Source organism: Athene cunicularia, assembly GCF_003259725.1.
Source record: "Athene cunicularia isolate RWA chromosome 4 unlocalized genomic scaffold, athCun1 chr4_part1, whole genome shotgun sequence".
NCBI classification, from domain to species: domain Eukaryota; kingdom Metazoa; phylum Chordata; class Aves; order Strigiformes; family Strigidae; genus Athene; species Athene cunicularia.
In genome coordinates this window covers 28,956,187-28,974,436 of record NW_020799098.1, presented here as the reverse complement: position 1 = coordinate 28,974,436, position 18,250 = coordinate 28,956,187, and the positions used below count along the sequence as shown (strand labels likewise).

General features: G+C 42.6%; 1 protein-coding gene across 4 annotated transcripts in view; it reads left to right on the top strand.

Annotated features, from left to right (window-relative positions):
• The window catches only part of LNX1 (ligand of numb-protein X 1), an 83,757-nt gene that overhangs the window by 11,276 nt on the left and 54,231 nt on the right, over positions 1-18,250 (top strand). For 2 of the 4 annotated variants that reach the window (XM_026847336.1, XM_026847337.1), the window contains exon 2: positions 3,457-3,934. In XM_026847336.1, coding sequence (XP_026703137.1) covers positions 3,552-3,934 — 383 coding nt within the window. In that variant the 5' untranslated portion in view covers positions 3,457-3,551. Of the gene's footprint in view, positions 1-3,456; positions 3,935-7,414; positions 7,909-18,250 lie in introns of those variants that run through there. The other 2 variants (XM_026847338.1, XM_026847339.1) reach the window with 2 other exon arrangements.

Below are 18,250 nucleotides of genomic sequence, written 5' to 3'. Positions count from 1 at the left end.
ACTGCAGTATCACAACACTGTGAAGTTCTTACAAATCAGTATTTAATTTTATTTATCTAAGCCAAGCTGCGCTAGGTGCTGTACAATTATGCTAAATCTGGGGAGTGAGTTGTTGAAAACATCCTGCACAGTAGCGGAGCAGCAAATGCTGGTATTGTATTCTTGGGCATGACAGCACCACTCCCCTAAAAGCTCCTCCTGTCAATCATCTATGAAGCAACTGGTTTCTGTCAGTAAGGCTCTTGCTGTAAGCCAGCATGAGACTGCCAAGGTGACATCCTCACCCTGCTGAGGTTACTGGTGGTGTTGATACCAAATGCAAATGGACACAGGTTTTGGCCCCCTTCCTTTCCTCTCTCATCCTCCCTCAAGCACAGGCCTTGAAGAAGAGACATTCAGCCAGGTAATAATTGCCTTTATTCACCTAGATGTGGTTTACCATCTACCTGCCCAAGACTCCTTGCTCAAAGTGTATATTATTGTTCGTACTTAACAGAAGTAGAAATGTGCACTGGCTATCAGCAAGTCAATTTAAAATCCCCCTTTTCCTCTCTTCTACATTATCAAGAGGAACCGAGATTTTAAGCTTCCTTAAAGGACATGAAATTAATTTAGTAGCTTGTTATGACAGCGCATAAATGTTATAAATACAAATGTCTCTAAACATTTCAAACAACATCTGCCCCGACTGAATCTGTGCAACAACTCCATCGCATGCCTTCTGTGCTAACTCCTTTGGTGGTATAATCACCTCCCAAAGACAGACGGCAATCATTTCATTGCTTGATATATCCAGCAATTTAAGAAGGTTCATCATGGGTGAACATGGATCAGATTAGCCAGAAAAGGCTGATAGATTTATATTTTTTAAGAGTTTATGTAATTATCTAGTATAAATTTTATAAACAATTAAGGCCATAGGACTTGAAATGTCCTCCTAAAAATTCTATGCCTGTTACTAATTAACAAGTATGGTTTTGTTTCCCTGTGCTGTAGCAAGTATTTGTAATTTATGTAAAAATGGTAAGATTCAGGTACAGCTCCCTGCACCTGCACCTTTTCACCAGCAATGCATTATTAACATGTCAGGTTCATAAAGAGTATCCGTAACGTGGCCAAATAGTCTGGCTTTGCATCAGCTGGGGCTTCTCTCACAGTTTTTGCTGCAGCAGAGCATGGCCTTAGGGCAGCAATGCCTCTGTTTCTCTATTGTCATTGCAGAAATAATTGTAGTCACTTTGGAGCTGTAGCCAGCAGGAAGGGTTTCTGTCCTTGATAACATCCATGAGGCAACAAAGTACTGGGATTGTCCATATTCTGATACATGGGTCTGCCTGTGTGTGCTGGTTAAAGAGGACATGGCAGGAGAGTGGAGAAGCAGTATGATATTGCCCACTCCCCTGGTCGCCCCTGGTGCAAGGCATTTCAAAAATGTAGGAAAGAACAAAGTTTATAAAGCAATGTTATTTTTGTCATGTTTTATTAATTTCTAATTCATTTAATGGCCTTTTTTAATGCCACAATCCTGCTAATTCCCACGCTGCATATTGCCATTCTTGCAGTATCTCTGTTGACTTTGGATGGGCTCCATGAGCGAGGTATCCGGAGACCAGCTGAATGCTCTCCCTCTTACTCTGCAAAACACAGCTACTGGTAGATCAAACACCATGTCGCAGCCACCTCAATTCATTGAGAAGCTGGCTAAGAGCTACCTACCAAGAGTCACTTGCAGTGCTCAAACAGCCCCCACTTCAGCCTCATAATCATGTTTCATTTTGCTCTGTGTCACCTTAGTAGAACCATATAACACTGTTGTTAATTCCTATATTCTGATAGCAGGTAGAGCTGTTTTCTGAACTATAGAAAGATGTTAGTTTCTTCACTAAGAGCTCTGATAAATGTTTTTATAAAAGGAAGTATTTGCCACAGTATAGAGGATTTAAAATATTTGCAAGAATTCTGTTAGGCAATGATTTTAATTCAAATGAAGCCACTGCTAATCAGGAGACAGAGCTTACACAGAACTCAGTCTTACAAGCAAAAAATATTATTATACAGCCACTTAGCATAATTGCTACATAAGAATAGGATCTAGCAAAGCATTAAAGTGAATGTTTGACATCTGAACATCTGGTTAGAGTTAGCAGAGCTATCATTTTACCTTTATGTCGGAAAAACCCTGCCATGTTAAAGTATAATTTCTCAGGTTTAGAGCCCGTGAGCTTTGGATAAAAATAAGGTTTTATTTTACATGAAAATGCGCTCTGTCATAGAATTTTTTTTTTTTCTCTTTCCCTCATTTGCCCTCAAATGTGGGTGTCTGAGGCTGACACAGTGTCTCAGCAAATTAAGCCAATCTGGAAGCAAGGGTACAGTGTTACAGCAGAACAGCAACATTTACATTTTCAAGCAAGGGTAGTAATTAGAGCATTGCATATTTTATATCTTCATGTTTATTTTCAAAGAGGTATATCAAAATAAGCATAGAAGTAATGAGACCTAAGTTCTCCAGTGAGCAGTCAGGGTTCATCAAGTAAAAACCACGAATTACCCTTCAGTTTTGCTGCCACCCACAGAGTTTACATCTTTAAAATACCAGCAGACAGGTGCTCTGGCTAGAGTTAATTGGGTCTGTAGTTAGGGATGTACTGGGTTTCTATAATACAAATTATGAAGGGAATAGACCTAATTTTGAGTAATACAGTACTTATCATCATGCTGTGGACTTCAGTGTGTGAAGTATTTGGTGTTTGGGGAAACAAAATGAAGTTTTGAACCCATTATGCTGGTACAGATGGGTATAACTGCTTGACTTGAGGCATCCAGAGCTGTGCCATGGGGTGATAAGCAGACAAGTATTGAATGCAGGGTCCCAGGTCCATTGCTGCTGTGGGATGAGGGTGATCTAGAGGGTCCCAAGCTCTAAATCCTCATGACCCAAATTGTCCTCCCTCTGGCTGTGTGTACAGTGCCTCTATGCTCATGTGTGTTAGGTGAAGTTGCTGCTTTCTCTTAGTGTGCTAAGTAGAGTAGGCAGCTTGGGCAGTAACCATTACTTTTACCTATATTTCTGCACAGAGTCTTGCAATGTTTGCCTTCACATGATGTTGCTTTTCCAGCTGAAGTAATGTGACCACAAAATCAGCTGACTGGAACTGCAATTACATGCTAATTTAAGGTCTTCGACCATTAAATGCCTGTAGTATTTCTCCCTATTTTGATAGCTTTCTTTACAATTAGAGTAATTGTGTAAATGGAGCTAGATTTAAGAGAAAAGTAGTCCCTGGAGTTAACTTTCTCTGTTTTTTTCCTGTCCCCTTCTTTGCTTCACCCTCCCATTTCAAAGATGCAATTCTTCCCCAATACCTGCTAGAGTACTTCATATCCAGATACAAACTGTAAGTACAATAAGAGAAAACAATCCAGAACTTAACCCTTTGCCTTTCTCCCTCACAGATCTGATGGCACACAAGTCTTGCTGTGGCTCTCATAAACAGAAAACAGATCGGGTATCCCTGTCTGCCCTCTTTTGAATTGTATCAATTCTGATAATGAGCCAGAAAGAAAAAATGGAGGATAGCTCCCCACCACTCTGTGTCACCTGTGGCCAAGCACATTTACCAGAAGAAAACCACTTGTACAGCTACACCGAAGAAGTAGATGATGATCTGATATGCCACATTTGCCTGCAACCTTTGCTTCAGCCGTTAGACACGCTCTGTGGTCACACCTTCTGCACAGCCTGCCTTACGAACTTCCTCTTGGAAAAAGACTTCTGCCCCATGGACCGCAAGCTTGTGATTCTCCAGACATGCAGAAAGTCCAGCATACTAGTGAATAACCTCCTGGACAAGCTAATGGTTAGCTGCCCTTTCACAGAACACTGCTCAGAGGTTGTGCAACGTGGTCAGCTCGAACAGCATTTCCAAACCCAGTAAGTTGCTGTTGATAGACCTTTTTTCCACTCTTTATCTTAAGGAGAGGAAAAATTACTTTCTATTAATGCTGATTAAAATAGACAGTTAATATAAAGAAAGATTTATCGATTTGACTCCTAATGACCTCCTACAGTATCATTAATTTAGAGCTGAATTTATATGATGGTATCTCACTCTTTTTTTTAGAACCAAATGTATTCAAAGTACTTCATGTTATTGTTAGCAGTTCTGGGTAGATACCTTGTGGTTAGCTACATAATATAAGTGTGTATTTAGTCATGCGAAGAGATCTGTGAGTTTTGTGAGGCTGAGCTATCCTAAATATTTTAGTAGTACATTAAGGGTTTTATAATTGCTCTTCAATCCTTATTTGAATCACAAATGACCTATATGAGAAGTAGAGCAGAAAATATTCTGGTTTGGTATTGGTCTTTGAAGCCGAGCGCTCCTTTCTTCCAGGTGAGCACTTACCCTGTGCACTGTGCCATGGGGCTCACAGAGCAATGTGGTGTGGAAGAGCTCCCTGTCTGGACTCGCCCTCTAGGCTTACCTCTCCTGGTGGCCAGGACACCCCATCTCCTGCCTCCAGGAGAGACCTCACCAGGAGCAGTTTGGTTCCTCTGTGAAGAGAGAACTGATGATGAATGATCCTCTGTTTTGCAGGGTAAAAACATGTGCTGCTGCCTTTGTCTTGCATCTTCTACCTTTTGAAAGGATGGCAGAAGAGTAAAGAGATACATTCAGGGCTGTGATTTCTGATGGCAAACTAATGTTTTTGCATAGTCCAGGTAACTGCACCGTGGATTTGAGGAGAGGTGGAGTCTAAGAGATGCCATTTTTTTTGTCACCTGTACCTGTTGTCCAGTGAAATGACTTTGCCTGTTGTTTGCAGGTGTGAGTCGTGTTCCTAGGTGTGTGTAGTTCCGCCTGTGCATTGCAGAGGAAGCCCTGGGCAACCAGTGCAGGGCTCCAGACTGATGCAGGGGACATGTTCCTGCACAGACATGGTAATGCTGAGGGTCAGAGCATCTCTGGTGAGCAGGCTGGTGAGCCAAAGCATGGGGGTGTGTTCACATGGCTGCAGTCTTCATGATCTTGAAGTATGTAACTGAAAATGAGTCTGCAGCCTGCCATTCACACATGTCCCCATTTGAACTGGTGACCTAATTTCCTGGAGCACCTGGATCCTCATGAGGAATTTATTCACTGAAGATATTCACTGCAGTTATGGTGATTTAACCAACTGAAAAACGTAACCATTTTGCATTACTGAAACAAAAACAAAACAACAACAACAACAAAAAAAAAAGCAAAGGGTTTCTTGATCCCTTGCAAAGGCCGAGAACCCACTTTTCACATGCTAGAGGCTTGGTGTTTGTGAATACTCTTGGCCCACCCAGTTCTGGATCTGGCTTTCCCTGTTGAGGATGCTGCTGTCTCATGGCTCATAGTGTAAGAGGCAGTGGCAGCAGCCTCCAGCCCAGGCCAGAGGTGCTATGAAAGTTTAGCTTTCTGATGCTAGGGGGAAAATTAGCAAGGTTATTTATTATTAGCAAAGTTGCAAAGTTACTCTCTGTTTTCGGTCAGTACTTCTCTGACAGGCCTCAAATACTAATTTCAGTAGTAATGCAGGTAAAGGTCTGCTGTGAGCTGCTGTCACTGAGATTATGTCTCTCTGCAGATTCCAACCACAAAATCTGGAGTCCCTAGTGCAAATACCCTTTCCCTTTACTATACATGTAGCTGACTTTAATGTATTTTAGATCCTCTATTTTGTCTTCATTTTTTTGACATGATGGTGCTGTGGTCATACAACTAACAGGGGAAAAAACCCCACACAATAACTAAGCAAGTTGGAATATTGGTTTTTACACAGAAGCCACACAACTAGAATAATTCCTGATTTCTAGTGTCTACTGTCCTACATGGACATGTGCAAGTCACTTCAGTGTCTTGGTTTCATCTCCTTAAGGTGGTAGTAAAGATACCCTTCACATACATATCTTGCAGAATTGCAGTCTTGTAAACCATAATGTGGTCCTGTAAAAGCCTGGCAAGTTTTATTCCAATGCTTATTATTGAATGTCCGTGGCCTGGATTTTCCCCTCAGGATCTTGAAGATCCTATGCCTCTGGCCCACTTGGCCTGAGCCCAACTGGGTGTAGGAAGAATTGGCTTAGTAATGTGTTCCCACAGCTTCTTGCTGTCCTTCCTCCTCTGTGTCAGGCTTCTCCTGCCAAGTCCTGGCTTTCCAAACCCAGGGAGCAGGAGACTGGAGAGATGGATCAGTGGTCTCTCTTCCCATCAAAACCTAAAGCCTCTAAGGCAGGGCTACATAGGCTGGGTGGCTTCTTTGCCACTCATGACATGATTTTTCCTCCTCAAGGTGGTTTGGAGGGCTGAGTTACCTTAAGGCCAAAGGGCAGAGGCAGGGGAGTAGAAAACTGTGGGGAATATTTGCTGCTGAGGGTTTCAGATTTCCAGGGGATGGGTAGTGCAGCCTCACTGTCATTCCCACTTGAGGGAAGAATTAGGAGGGAACGTTCCAAGTGACCCTTAAAGGGGGAATTCTGCAACCTTGTGCTTGCACATACTGTGCAATACCTTTATTTTTTTTAAGCACAGCATTAACTAGTTATTGCCAAAGGTATCTTATGCCTCTGCCTAATTTAATTCTCAGAAATACAGAAATGTCTCTTGTCATCCCACCTTTGACTCGTGGCAGGCTAGGAGATGAAAAGGACATTGTGCTCTGGCATGCCTAGGCACAGGTTGAGCACACTGAGCTGATACTGTTCTCTTTAACTCCAGCGAATCAATAGAGGGGAGAGAAAGTGTGCAACTTTGCTAATAAAAAAATAAAATAATAATCATAAAAAATCTGGTCCCTGCGGTGAGAATGACTCAGAGCTCATCTGAAATCTCGACTGAACGTGATCTGTGTTCTCAGTGACTAAATTAAAGTAGACTCTGCTAAAGTCACCAGGGCAGTCAGCACTGCTCACATTTCTTGCATGATTCAGGCTTGGACCAATCCTGGTTCTCAGAGAGAAAATGAAAGTTTGCCCCGATCAAAGACAAGGTCACTGATGGGACAAGGTGAGTTTGCTGTTTTATGCTTTGTAATTGCTGAGAGAACTTTTTTTTTTTTTTTTTTAAACACCGGTTACCATGGAGTAGTCCATTGAAATCATCCTTATTTAAACTGTTTGCTCTTGCATCCTTAAAAAAAAAAACCACAAACCCCCCCAAGAAGAGTCATGTCCTTGGATTATTACATGATTTATGTTGGCACAAAAACATTTGACTGGATTTGGAGAATTCAGACTAATGCAAACAGCCAGCAGTTGGCTGTGATCTTTTGCAGTGTTTTACTTTAAAAAGGTGTGGTCTTCTGATATCGCCTGCTTCAAAACTCCACGGGGGGCATATTTTTCCCCCCTTGTCAGACAGCTACACCCTTCCATGATGCAGTTTAGCTCGTAACCCATCTGCTCGTGGGCAGTGATGTAAATGTACCAGCTGCCTCTGAAGAACCACTCTGAATCCTGCAGGAGGCAGGTCTCTTCCCCGAGCATCGCTCTCCTCTGCAGCATAAGTCACTGTCTCGCCAACCACGCTGTGCTGTCCCTAAACCCTCACATCTACCCATCTGAGAGTCAGATCGAGTAATCCTCTTACAGGTCAATGATTTTTGCAGTGTAGCTTCGTTTAAGGGATTTAAGCTCGATTCATAATGTGCTACCATTGCGTTGAAATGGAAAGGCTTGCTTAGAAGGGGCTTGGCTGGCACAAAAGCTTCACGTTGTGTGTCCCACCAGCACAGAGAGACGGTGGGAAGGAGGAAACCTAGCAGCAGTGCCAACTCTGCACTGAAAATGAAGGCTCTCCTGTTACTGGTCCTACCTTGGCTAAGTCCTGCAAACTACATAGACAATGTGGGCAACCTGCACTTCTTGTACTCTGAGCTGTGAGTACACACAGTCGCGCTGGTGTTGTGCTCTGTCTGTCTGTCTCACCCGAGAGGCGGGAAAGGGCTCGTCACAAGCATTTTGGGGGGTCTGTCTGTCTGCCTGTGTGTCTGTGCATGTTCATACGTGGAAAGAAAATCCCTCAGTGTCTTGCCAACAGCTTCAAACCGTGCTGCAAACTAGCTGCTTCCCATCCGGAGGGCTAATAATAGCAGTACATCGCCACTGCTTTCTGCTTTGGAAGAAGCTGAGACATACTGAGTGAAGCTGCCCTTTTCCTTATCAACCTTCTTTTCTGTGTTGACATTTTCAGTGGTTGTTGGGTTTGGGTTTTTTTTTTCAGTTTCTGAATCTGTATTTTTATTTTTTGTTCCATAAATAGCTTTGCAGGGGAGCTGGGCACAGAGGAGGGCATCAGGATAGACACCCTCGGTAGAGCATCTCTTTGTATACATGCATCATGTTCTGTGTGTAAAGCTGCATGCCTGTAGCAAAATGCTGAGAAGCCTCTCACCAGAAATAATTCACTTGAGACAGGAGAGAAAATTCCCATATTTCTGTTTTTGCCCACAGCAGAATGTTATTTTCTTTGTAGCTTAAATTTAAATGTAGCAATCCATTCATCTATCTTCATGTTATAAAAGCCCCCCATCTCAAACAACCCCATAGCTGATCTTTCCAAACCATAAAAAAAAATCCTATGGTATCATCTGTAAATGTTTAATTTGGGCTTGAATGTTAATTGTACTAGTTAATAGGGCTTTATGACTAGAAAGAAAGATTTGTTCCAGTATGTTTTAATTATGTTTTGTTTGTGTTTTAACAAATTATAAACTATTAAGATCTTCCTTGAGATAATGAATGAAATGGCTAATTCTGCTCAAAAAAGAAAAATTACTGTATTGTGCCTACAGTGAGAATGTTTTAGTAACTGTTGTGATTAGTACCAATGAGACTAATTTCCAAGTGATTTTGTCTCTACTGTCAGACAAAAATAGCAGTGTTTTTCAGAAACACAAAGTCCCCCTTTGAAATTCTTGTGTGATATGCATGGCAAATATTAATAATTGAATCATGCTGCGTACAACAGCTCAGGATTTCTGAATGCCATAGGTGTTTTTAAGCATTTAACAAATCTGGTGTTGAGGGTTGCAGCTATGTCCTCATTTTAATTTATTGGCATTTTGTTTAAGAACATTAATTTAAAGCAAACAAACAAACATCAGCTAAGTGAAGCAGGCTACAGGAGCAATAAAGCTCAAAACAGAGCAGATGAACACTTAGAATGGAAACAATGGCATCTGGGACATCTAGTTTCCAGGAAAACAAACATGAGATTAATCAGAGCACAGGCGCAGATGCAGCCTACTTGCTTTTCTTGGGGAATTCAGGTTCACTGATTCTCCCAGGCTAAAGGGCTATGATGTACGGTAGCTATTCGTCTCTTATTTATTTAGCCTTCTAACCCACAGAGATGTTAGTCTTGCTGGACGTCAGCAGCCATTCTTAATGGAGTGGGTGTGGGCTGGAGCTTGGACGTGCATCTTTGGTTGTCAGCAATGGGAGGTACACATGCCCTCCCCTGTGCCCAGCCCTGGATGCTACCTGGTGCCAGAAGCTGGTGCTCAGGACCTCCAGGACTGCTCTGTCTCTGGCTGGGGCAGCAGGAAGCAGGATTTGCTGGGGCTGACTTAATCCAAAAGGGTACTGGTCAGCTTGAGCTTGTTTCAGGAATTTCTCCTCCTCCACGTGTATTTGATGCCTCTGGCTGCTGCCGGATGCTGAACAAGGCACCGATGTACTAATCTATGGGTCAGATTCAAGGTTGTCTCTAATAGCAGCAGTTGAAAGAAAAGGACAAATGCTGTTTTCAGTCCTGTTTAATCAGTTTATACAAATGTTATGACCTACAGATTGCTACTTTGGTTTCTCAGGCACTTGCATGCAGGATGGTTTTCATGCAAAGTTTTGTGAGTAGGACAGCATGGGCACCAGTGTCCAGGGCAGCCTGGCTCCTGGGGGCACAGGTTTACTGCCCCATCCCTTTTGTACCCCAAACCTCACAGAGATAGTTTCATAAATCCTTTCTCAGAGGCAAGTGAAAAGCCACTGCCATGTGTAGTGGATCTGATGGCTTGCCCCATGGCTTGAAACTAGACTGTAGTAAGCAGAAAACTTTTTTTTTTTTTTTTTTCCCCACTATCACACTATCTTTGGTTGCTGGCCAGTACTAATACTGGCCTCAGTCAGGACTCATTATTTTGTTGGCTGGCAGCCACCAGAGATAGCAGTCGAGGACGAGGAGTGGGCTGGCGGGGGTGTGAGCCTCAAGGGAAGAGCTGGAGGACTGTGGGGGATGCAGTTACCATCACTGGTGCTGGCGCAAGAGGAAGAATAAGGGCACTGAGGTTCACACTGTCCTCCTGCTCATACAGCCCATCTCTTCCCTTCTACCCTGTTCAAACAAAGGTTACGTTAATTGTGTTGCACTGGCAGGGTTTGCTTTAGTTCGAGGGCATTTCTTTTCATAAGTGAGGAACTGGCAACTTGGGGAATAAGGATTAAAATATAGCCCAAAGCCCATCTGGAGATACAGGCTTTGGAATCCATCTAAGAAAGAAGATATTTTAGGAGAGCTGAAGTGGAGAAATGAAGTTGGGGGAAGGCTGTGTCAGGCCTTTGCACTTCAGCTAGGTAGGAAAGAGAGTTCTGTGGATGTGTTGTAGGGGCACTTGATAGGACAGATATTTTTAGCTATTTTTAGTTTTCTATTAGCAGTCTGATAATTATAGGTATTCTCAGCAAGGAAGTACATATCTCCTGAAACTGTCACCTGCACTAAAACCACATCCCTGGCCATTGCCTGTTGTCCCTCCCTTGCCCCCAGCAAAGATCTCAGCACAGATACTCTTCATGTCCTTGCTCTTAGCCAAATCATGAAGAGCAGCCTGTGGTAAACCAGGGTGCTCCCTCCTGTGGGGAAGCCTACAGAAACACCTGGCAGAAGGACAAGAGAAATCTGTGAGGTGTCCCTCAAGGAACCTCTGCAAGGGGGTGGGATGTAGCCACACCAGCCCAATGGCTCTTGGCATCATAAGGGTCTACATGGGTCTTGAAGAGGTCCCAGTCCAGGGTCCATGCCTTCTCCTTTATATCCCTGTAAAACTGCTTTGACAGTCACCTGCAATCTTTTTTCCTTATCTAAAATATCTTGAGAAAGCAAATACTTGCCCAAACATTCTTCTGAGTCGGGGTATGCTATTACCTCTGGTTAAATACAAGGTGTGTGGATGCAGAGGCAGCCTGTGGCCACTGCAGGAGGCTCCCCTGGGTGTGAGGACCTGGTGGCACTGCTCGCACTGAGGGAGGCCAGCCACCATCTCTATTCCTTTCACTTCAAAGCAGGACCTGTGAAGCATGGTATTTCTCAATAGAAGGATTTTCTGCACTTTGAGCTCAATGAGCCACTTTTAGAAATAAAATTATGAGGGGATGGGGGTTGCAAGACTAGGCAGTGAGTAACCTCACCTTGTCCCTCTGAGGACCCCAGAGCGTGGGGTGGTTTCCAACCTAATCCCTCTCCAGCACGTGTCCGCGCTGACTGAGCAAGCACCTAGGAGGGTGCTGGCCATCGCGTGTGCTCAGCACAGGTTGAGCACTGGGCAGCCTGGGGCAGCCACACTTGCTGGCGCTTCTTCCCTCCAAGGATTAAACTGGCTTTAGTCACTGCTGGTAATCCACCAGCTAGATCCACCCCACTAATTTGAATCAAGCCATTTAAAAAAAAAATAATATTTTTTTGTTAGAGTTAAATGCGCAGCCTACTCCCACATGCAAAAAATTACTTCTTTTTTTCTTACCCCTCTTGGGTTTTATGTGAAACAGTCAAAGGCATCTCACCAAATTAACTGGATCAAGTTTCCCCATATAACTTTTATATGATAACTACTCTCTTAAATTTCAAAACAGCACTTTGGGCTGGAATAGCCAGTAAAATTTAGTTTCTCTGTTTATTCAATTTAAAAAGAAGAGATGCAAGCACCGGCTGTCTTCTAGTGTCCTTGGTCACATCATTTTTACAGTAAGAACAATTTAGTTCAAGCTATACAGTACACCCTCCCAGCCCCCTTCCAGCACTGAGCTTAACTGTGTGACCAACTTTTTTCATTTCTGTTCAACTCAGTGAGGAAACTTGTGTCTGGCTTCAAGTCTGTCCTTGTGAAATTAGATGCATGGAGGCTGGGGAGTGCAGGGCATGCATTATTCATGACAAAATTGATAAGCCTGGAGCACCTTTTGGGCTCATGTGTTAGTCCACTGCAAAAGCCACGTGTTGGCCTCCTTACTCTCTGCAAAGCTGCATGTATGGAAATCTGTGTCAGAGTTAAGCTGTGAGGTTAATTAAAGCTGAAAGTGTTGGAAAGCAAGGCTTGAATGGAAAGATTCTTGAATGAAAATCTAAATGAAATGTTTAGAATATCTGCATTAAATAGCCAGGACAAAGCGAAGGGTCTTTTCTAGTGTACTAGAAATGGATGTCTCTCGGGGAAAGCAGAACTAAGGTGAAGTAAAACAGAAAGGCATGGGTGCATCAAGGTCTCTCTGTTAGCTTCACCCCTGCACTACAGCTTAACAAAGAGACAGGATGGAAACATGGTAAACTGACATCTTGTGTGGAAGCAAGAAATACAGTCTTCTCAGTTCCTGACTCGTCCTGTCTCTGAAAGCTTCTGATCTGGATATTATATCAAGTCTGAGCAGGTACCATGGTGCAGGGGAGCAGTAGGCACTGGGCACTTTCAGACTCCCTTTGTTTTTCCCCAAGACCCCTGCAAGGGCAGCAGATCCTCCAAGGATCTGGTTTTCCTTCAGACTTCTGAGATGTCTCCTAAAATCTCCAGCAACAGCTAGAGTCACTTCCCCAGCCTGTCTCCTTACTGCCTTGTTTCCGACCTCACTCCGCTAGCCCTCTTGCTTGCTCTTCCTCTCCTGCCCTCTGCTTCATATGTCTTCCGGTCCTTAACTTTGTTAATTACTCTCCTCTCTCATTCTTGTCCTTTTGTATTTTCAGCCTTTAGAATTGCACAGTAGAGCTTGAAATTTTAGTACAAATATGGCCTGAAAGCCCCCAAGCAGAAACCCATGTAGGTGAAGTGCAGATATACTGTATTATTCTTAAAAATACAGGATAAGTTGCAGTCTAAACACATAGTGCTGAGGTGCCCAAATTGAATTTTCTAAATACATTAGGTGTTGTATTCAGGAATGTTCGATATAGATTATGCTGCTAGCATAGGAGATGCAGCAGAAACTAGCCATTTCTATTACCATGGCTGTTCTGGGTCCAGTCACTCTTTGACCAAGGGCTAATTGCAATCTGCCAAATATGCAGTGTTTCTCCTTAGCAGCATGGTGGGGACTGGGTCTCTCCCCGGCCTTCTGCCACTCTCTCCCAAACACGGTAGTTTCCCTACCTGTACATTCTGCCTGGTTCCACAACCCAGGCTAGAGAGTGCTGCGTTTTTGTGGTATGAGTAAGTGTTACTGGTTAGCATCTTCATCCCCAGCACTGTGAATCTAGGTGCAGAAATAAATTTGTCTGAGACAACTCCAGAAACCAAAAACCATTTGAGAGTTTTAAGAATTTGTTGATTGTGCCTGGGAATTTTATGTGTAATGAAAGTTGGCATTTCAGTTATACTTTGAGAAAGATCCTGTTTCAGTCCTTCTGTGCATGCATGAAAGTCGTCTACTTCATTTATGGCTACCTAGACACACTTGAGATCGGAATTAGACCTTTTAGTCTGCTGGAATGTTTTTTCATGGCTGGAGCCTTCTTATACCTTTGGAAAAGGCTGGTGTTGGCCAGTGTCAATCTCAACAAATAAATTTTGTTGCCAAAAGTAAAGCTGAGCCAGCCAAGAAAAGTGAAACCCTGCCAAGCTGGAAAGGCATTGCAACAATTATGGTTGGCAGAAAGGTTTCTTTTCATGAATGAGTTATGTCTCAGTTATGTCTGATTCTTGTGTAGGCTGCTCAGACAAAATGTGCTTGCACTCCTTGCCCATGTAATGCAAGCACAGAAGGAGCAAATCTTATCCCACGAGACTGCTTCACAACAGGCGACCCACTTTGAGATTGCGACCAGAGAGGGCAAAGCACCAGGTGGCTGGTGGGGTAGGAGGAAAGATTGAGGTGATGGGAGTTGCAGGAGGTCAGTGATTACTCAGAAGCAACAGATTCTCATTTCTTGTCTGACATTAAGCCACACAGGCCGCATGCTGCAAGTTTGGCCGACCTCTGCATCTCTCTGACAATTAACCTAGTTTAGCACTGGCACTGGCAGCATGACAAGGATATTTTCCCTTGAGCTATTTCTTTGACAAATCTGGCAGAACTGGGCTGTCCTGCAACGTGAGGATAAACACTACTCTTGCAGAGCTCTTATGCCTGTCATAGCTTAAATCCTGTTCTGAATACTGGTTCTGAGACCAGCTGCAATGCAGCTCACTTCACTGTAGGGAAGCAGACTAGTAGGTCTGAGGGTCTTCATGGTTTTTTGTTTGATTTTTTTTTTTAAACTCTTGACTTTTGGGGGAATCTGCTTTCAATGTCCTCGGACTACAGAGGAGCTGGCTGCATTTCATGACCACCTTCAAGAGCAGAGCTATTGTTCAGGAACTAGAACTGCTTTTCTGCATCTTGGCATGTGACTGGGTGTCCAAACTGCCCCTTCCCTGAGCCATGTAGTGACTGGGTGCATGAGGATGCCAACGGTACAAGACACATAAGCAGAGGTTTTATAGTAACATCACTGACAATGTGGAACTAATATCATAGACTGTGAAACAGAATAGATGTGGCTGCTTTGGTCTTCTTCTTTCAAAAGGAGGGTCCAGGCTGGTCCATCTGTGTTAAACTGGTAGCTTAGTGAGGTATCTATTAGTCAGTGACATGTCATATCTCATGACTAAAACCCCACTGCCACTGAAGAATTCCCAGCTTGGAGCTGAACTCTGTTTTGGGATTAAGAATGTGAACTTTTATTTCAAACATTTTAGAAAGTTGAATTCACCCCTAGGCCTCAGCAAAGCTGCAGCTGGTGAAGACTGAATTTAGCCAGTGAATCCCTGGGCTCTTTCTGGAACATGCTTTATCCATTCATATAATTTATTAATTGACAACAGATTCTGAATATAGATTGAAGCAAGTTCAGGAGCAATCTAATGAAACAGCTGGAGATTGCAACAGATGATGTACAACTTCTACATTAAAAAATTAAACTGTGAGGCATCCATAAGTTCTACATATTGTACAACATGTCCTGCTAATATGAAGGAAAAGAGTGGGAAAGTCAAGCCATATTTCTAGGAAGTTTCTGTCTCCTTTCTGTTGAATTTCTGTTGGCAGCATTATCAAACTTTATTGATAAAGTCTTGTTCTTCTCAGAAGTGCAGGTAGACAATCAGATTTGTAACGATCACACATAGCATTGACTGAAATGGTCAGGTCTGCTCTGGTTTTCATTCTCTAGTTCTTATCAAGACACTGAGCTGAGTATAATGGACACCTGGGTAAGGAGGAGATAATCACCACTGACAACTCTGTTCTTGTGGAGTTGTCTTGCTCCATGACACTGCTGTGACACATAGCATGAAGTCAGGTTAAGACAAGATATTTACAGTTGCTGCAGCTGTGCTCATTTTTCATTTGCTCTTCTACTAACTCATTGTGTATTATTTACCTAAATAATGTAAATAAATTAGTGAAATGTCTTTAGTAGTATAAATTTCAGCTACAAAATTAAATCATCAGTGTATTACTTTGGGATTTATTTTTCCCTCTTTGACTCTTTTGAAATCACATTGGCAAGAAGAAAGTGTTTTAGGTGAGCAAGCCATTCCATGTGCATGTATTGGGAAGCTTACACCTCTCTATATTATGCATTGCAGTCCCATCATCCACTAGACAGTGTGTAATAGATCCTTAATGTAGAATTTCAATAATTTAGTAACCTCTTAAATAGAGGACAAGGGGAATCTGACATGCTCTAAGGATCGTATTTCCTCTCTCTTCTGCAGAACTTAGTGAACTGGTAAGATTAGTAGACTGATGGCCTCATTATGTTTTTTGTTTTATTAAGAACATACAGTACTATTTTTGAAAGCATAATTCAGGTATCTTCTTGTCTCCTCCCATATGTAATAAGCATTACAGTTATATGTTATTTTTAACATTTGGTTAGTACTGGTGATGTCTCACTGTTTTAAACCTTCCTTCCCATGTAAAATGAATAGTGAAATGGCTTCATAGGAGCATCCACAGAGGGCTCTTCACTTGTGGATTTTATAGGTCAAAGTATAAAGACCAGAAAATGCCCCTTGTGGAGCAGGATTTTATGGAGAAGAGTTGACATGATTAACCAAATCTGTCCTGTGATCCACAGGAGACCACTCAAAGCAGAGAATACACTGTGCTGCTGCTGCTATATGAGGATCTGTAGGTTGATATGGATGAGCAAGGCTGTTTCTCTTGATATGTATGAACATCTCCTGCCAAGAGGCTAAATTACAGTCAGAAATAAGCACTCTATATGAAGAGCACATGTTGCAACACAACCCTTTGCCAAACAGGTTTTGCAGTGGGAGCGGGAATCCCAGGAGGGAGTTGTGACTTGCCACCATCAGCTCCTAAAGGAGCCTCGCCACTGGTTCTGATTTAACCATTTGGCACATCTCTCCTTTGAGATTTACTACCTAGTTTGCAGTTACAGCAGGAAGATGGCACTGCTGGAGAAAGGATGAATACCATTCATTCCCAAATGCAGTGTGTATACTTCGGTGTTTCTTTTTTGTTCTTGGCACTGCTGTGATTACAGTTGTCATTGGGATCTGTTGTGGGGATTAGCATAGTTAGCATAAGTGCCAGCTGCTGTTACTTTGTCCCAACCCAGACTGTGATGGAATATTGATACTGGTAATATCAGTCTAAAATCAGTCTAAAATCATTCTAGAAATGCTGAGAAGATCCTGCTGTGGGCATCCAGTGGTGGCTATTGAAATCTGTGCTGTCCTTGTGACCCTCAACCTGGGACTGGCACAGGGTTGGCGGAGTCCTGCACACCCTGCACAGCCTTCAGTGTTGGGGATGTGCTGTGTTGTCCACATCTGCTTTCCAACTGCTCTGTGCTGTTGTGGGTCAAGGCTATGGCAATACAAATGTACTTTCCCTGGTGCTGTGTCTGTAAACTTTGTGTCCATATTTAAATTGTATTTAAACTTTGCATATCTTGATGATTTTTAGTGGATTGAGTGTACATTTTTTTTAACAAACATGCTGCTGCTAGTTTCTTCCCTCAGAGGAGATTAAATTCCAGTACATTCTTGTTTTATCCTTCCAAGGCATGAGTATAATGAGGTTGGACAGTAATGGTTGTTGTATTTCACTTTTTTCTGCTCTTTCCCCAGTGGTCTAAGCATCCATAGGTTTGAAGACACTTACAGTTATGGTTTTTGAGTTCAAAATATATCAGAAGAGAATAGACCAAAACAGGACAGAGCATTTGATAAGATATATGTTGTACGTATAAACTTGCACTTAATATGTTGAGCTGACAAAGAAAATAAATGCAAAGTCCCACAGACCTGCCTTTTTTGTAATCTAGGCTTGAATAGCAGTAACATGACCCAAGTGAACAAGAGAAATTTGTAAAGGGAGGCCAAGACCAAGTAACCCTCTTCTTGAGCTGATGAACTCTAATCCATACCAGATATTTTCAAAATGCATTTGGTCCTGTTCCACCTACCTCACAACACAATCTGTCTCCCCTTCCCTTCCCTTCCCTTCCCTTCCCTTCCCTCATATTCTTGATAATTCAGTATTGCAGAGAGGTTAACAGTTTCTTTCTTAAAAAGAAAATGCATTTCACAGATTTGCGATGATCTCCTTGCTTTTTGTTAAGGTCTGCTAATTGTTGTCTAGATGTTCCTGTGCTTCATGTCTCCTCTGTTTTTCAAACCCCCAGCAAATAGTGGTTGACAACGAGTGCAAAAAAAAATACTGTAGTGATTTTGTGCCCTGTGGTGCTTTATAATACCAAGAGAACTCGCAGCTGACAGCATAAAGGTTTTTTGTCTGTGATGACAGAGCTTGATTTGCTTGTGTGTTGGGTAAAAATAACCGTTTGCTTTTAAATAAGTGCTTGTCTTTTTGCAGTATTACATAAACTCTCTTGATACTACCTGCAAAGTGCAAATTGACTGCTTCTGCCCTGTATGTTTTGAGAGAAGATGCAGGTTTGAAACTCTTTAAATAGGAATCTTTCTGTTGGTTCCCATGACA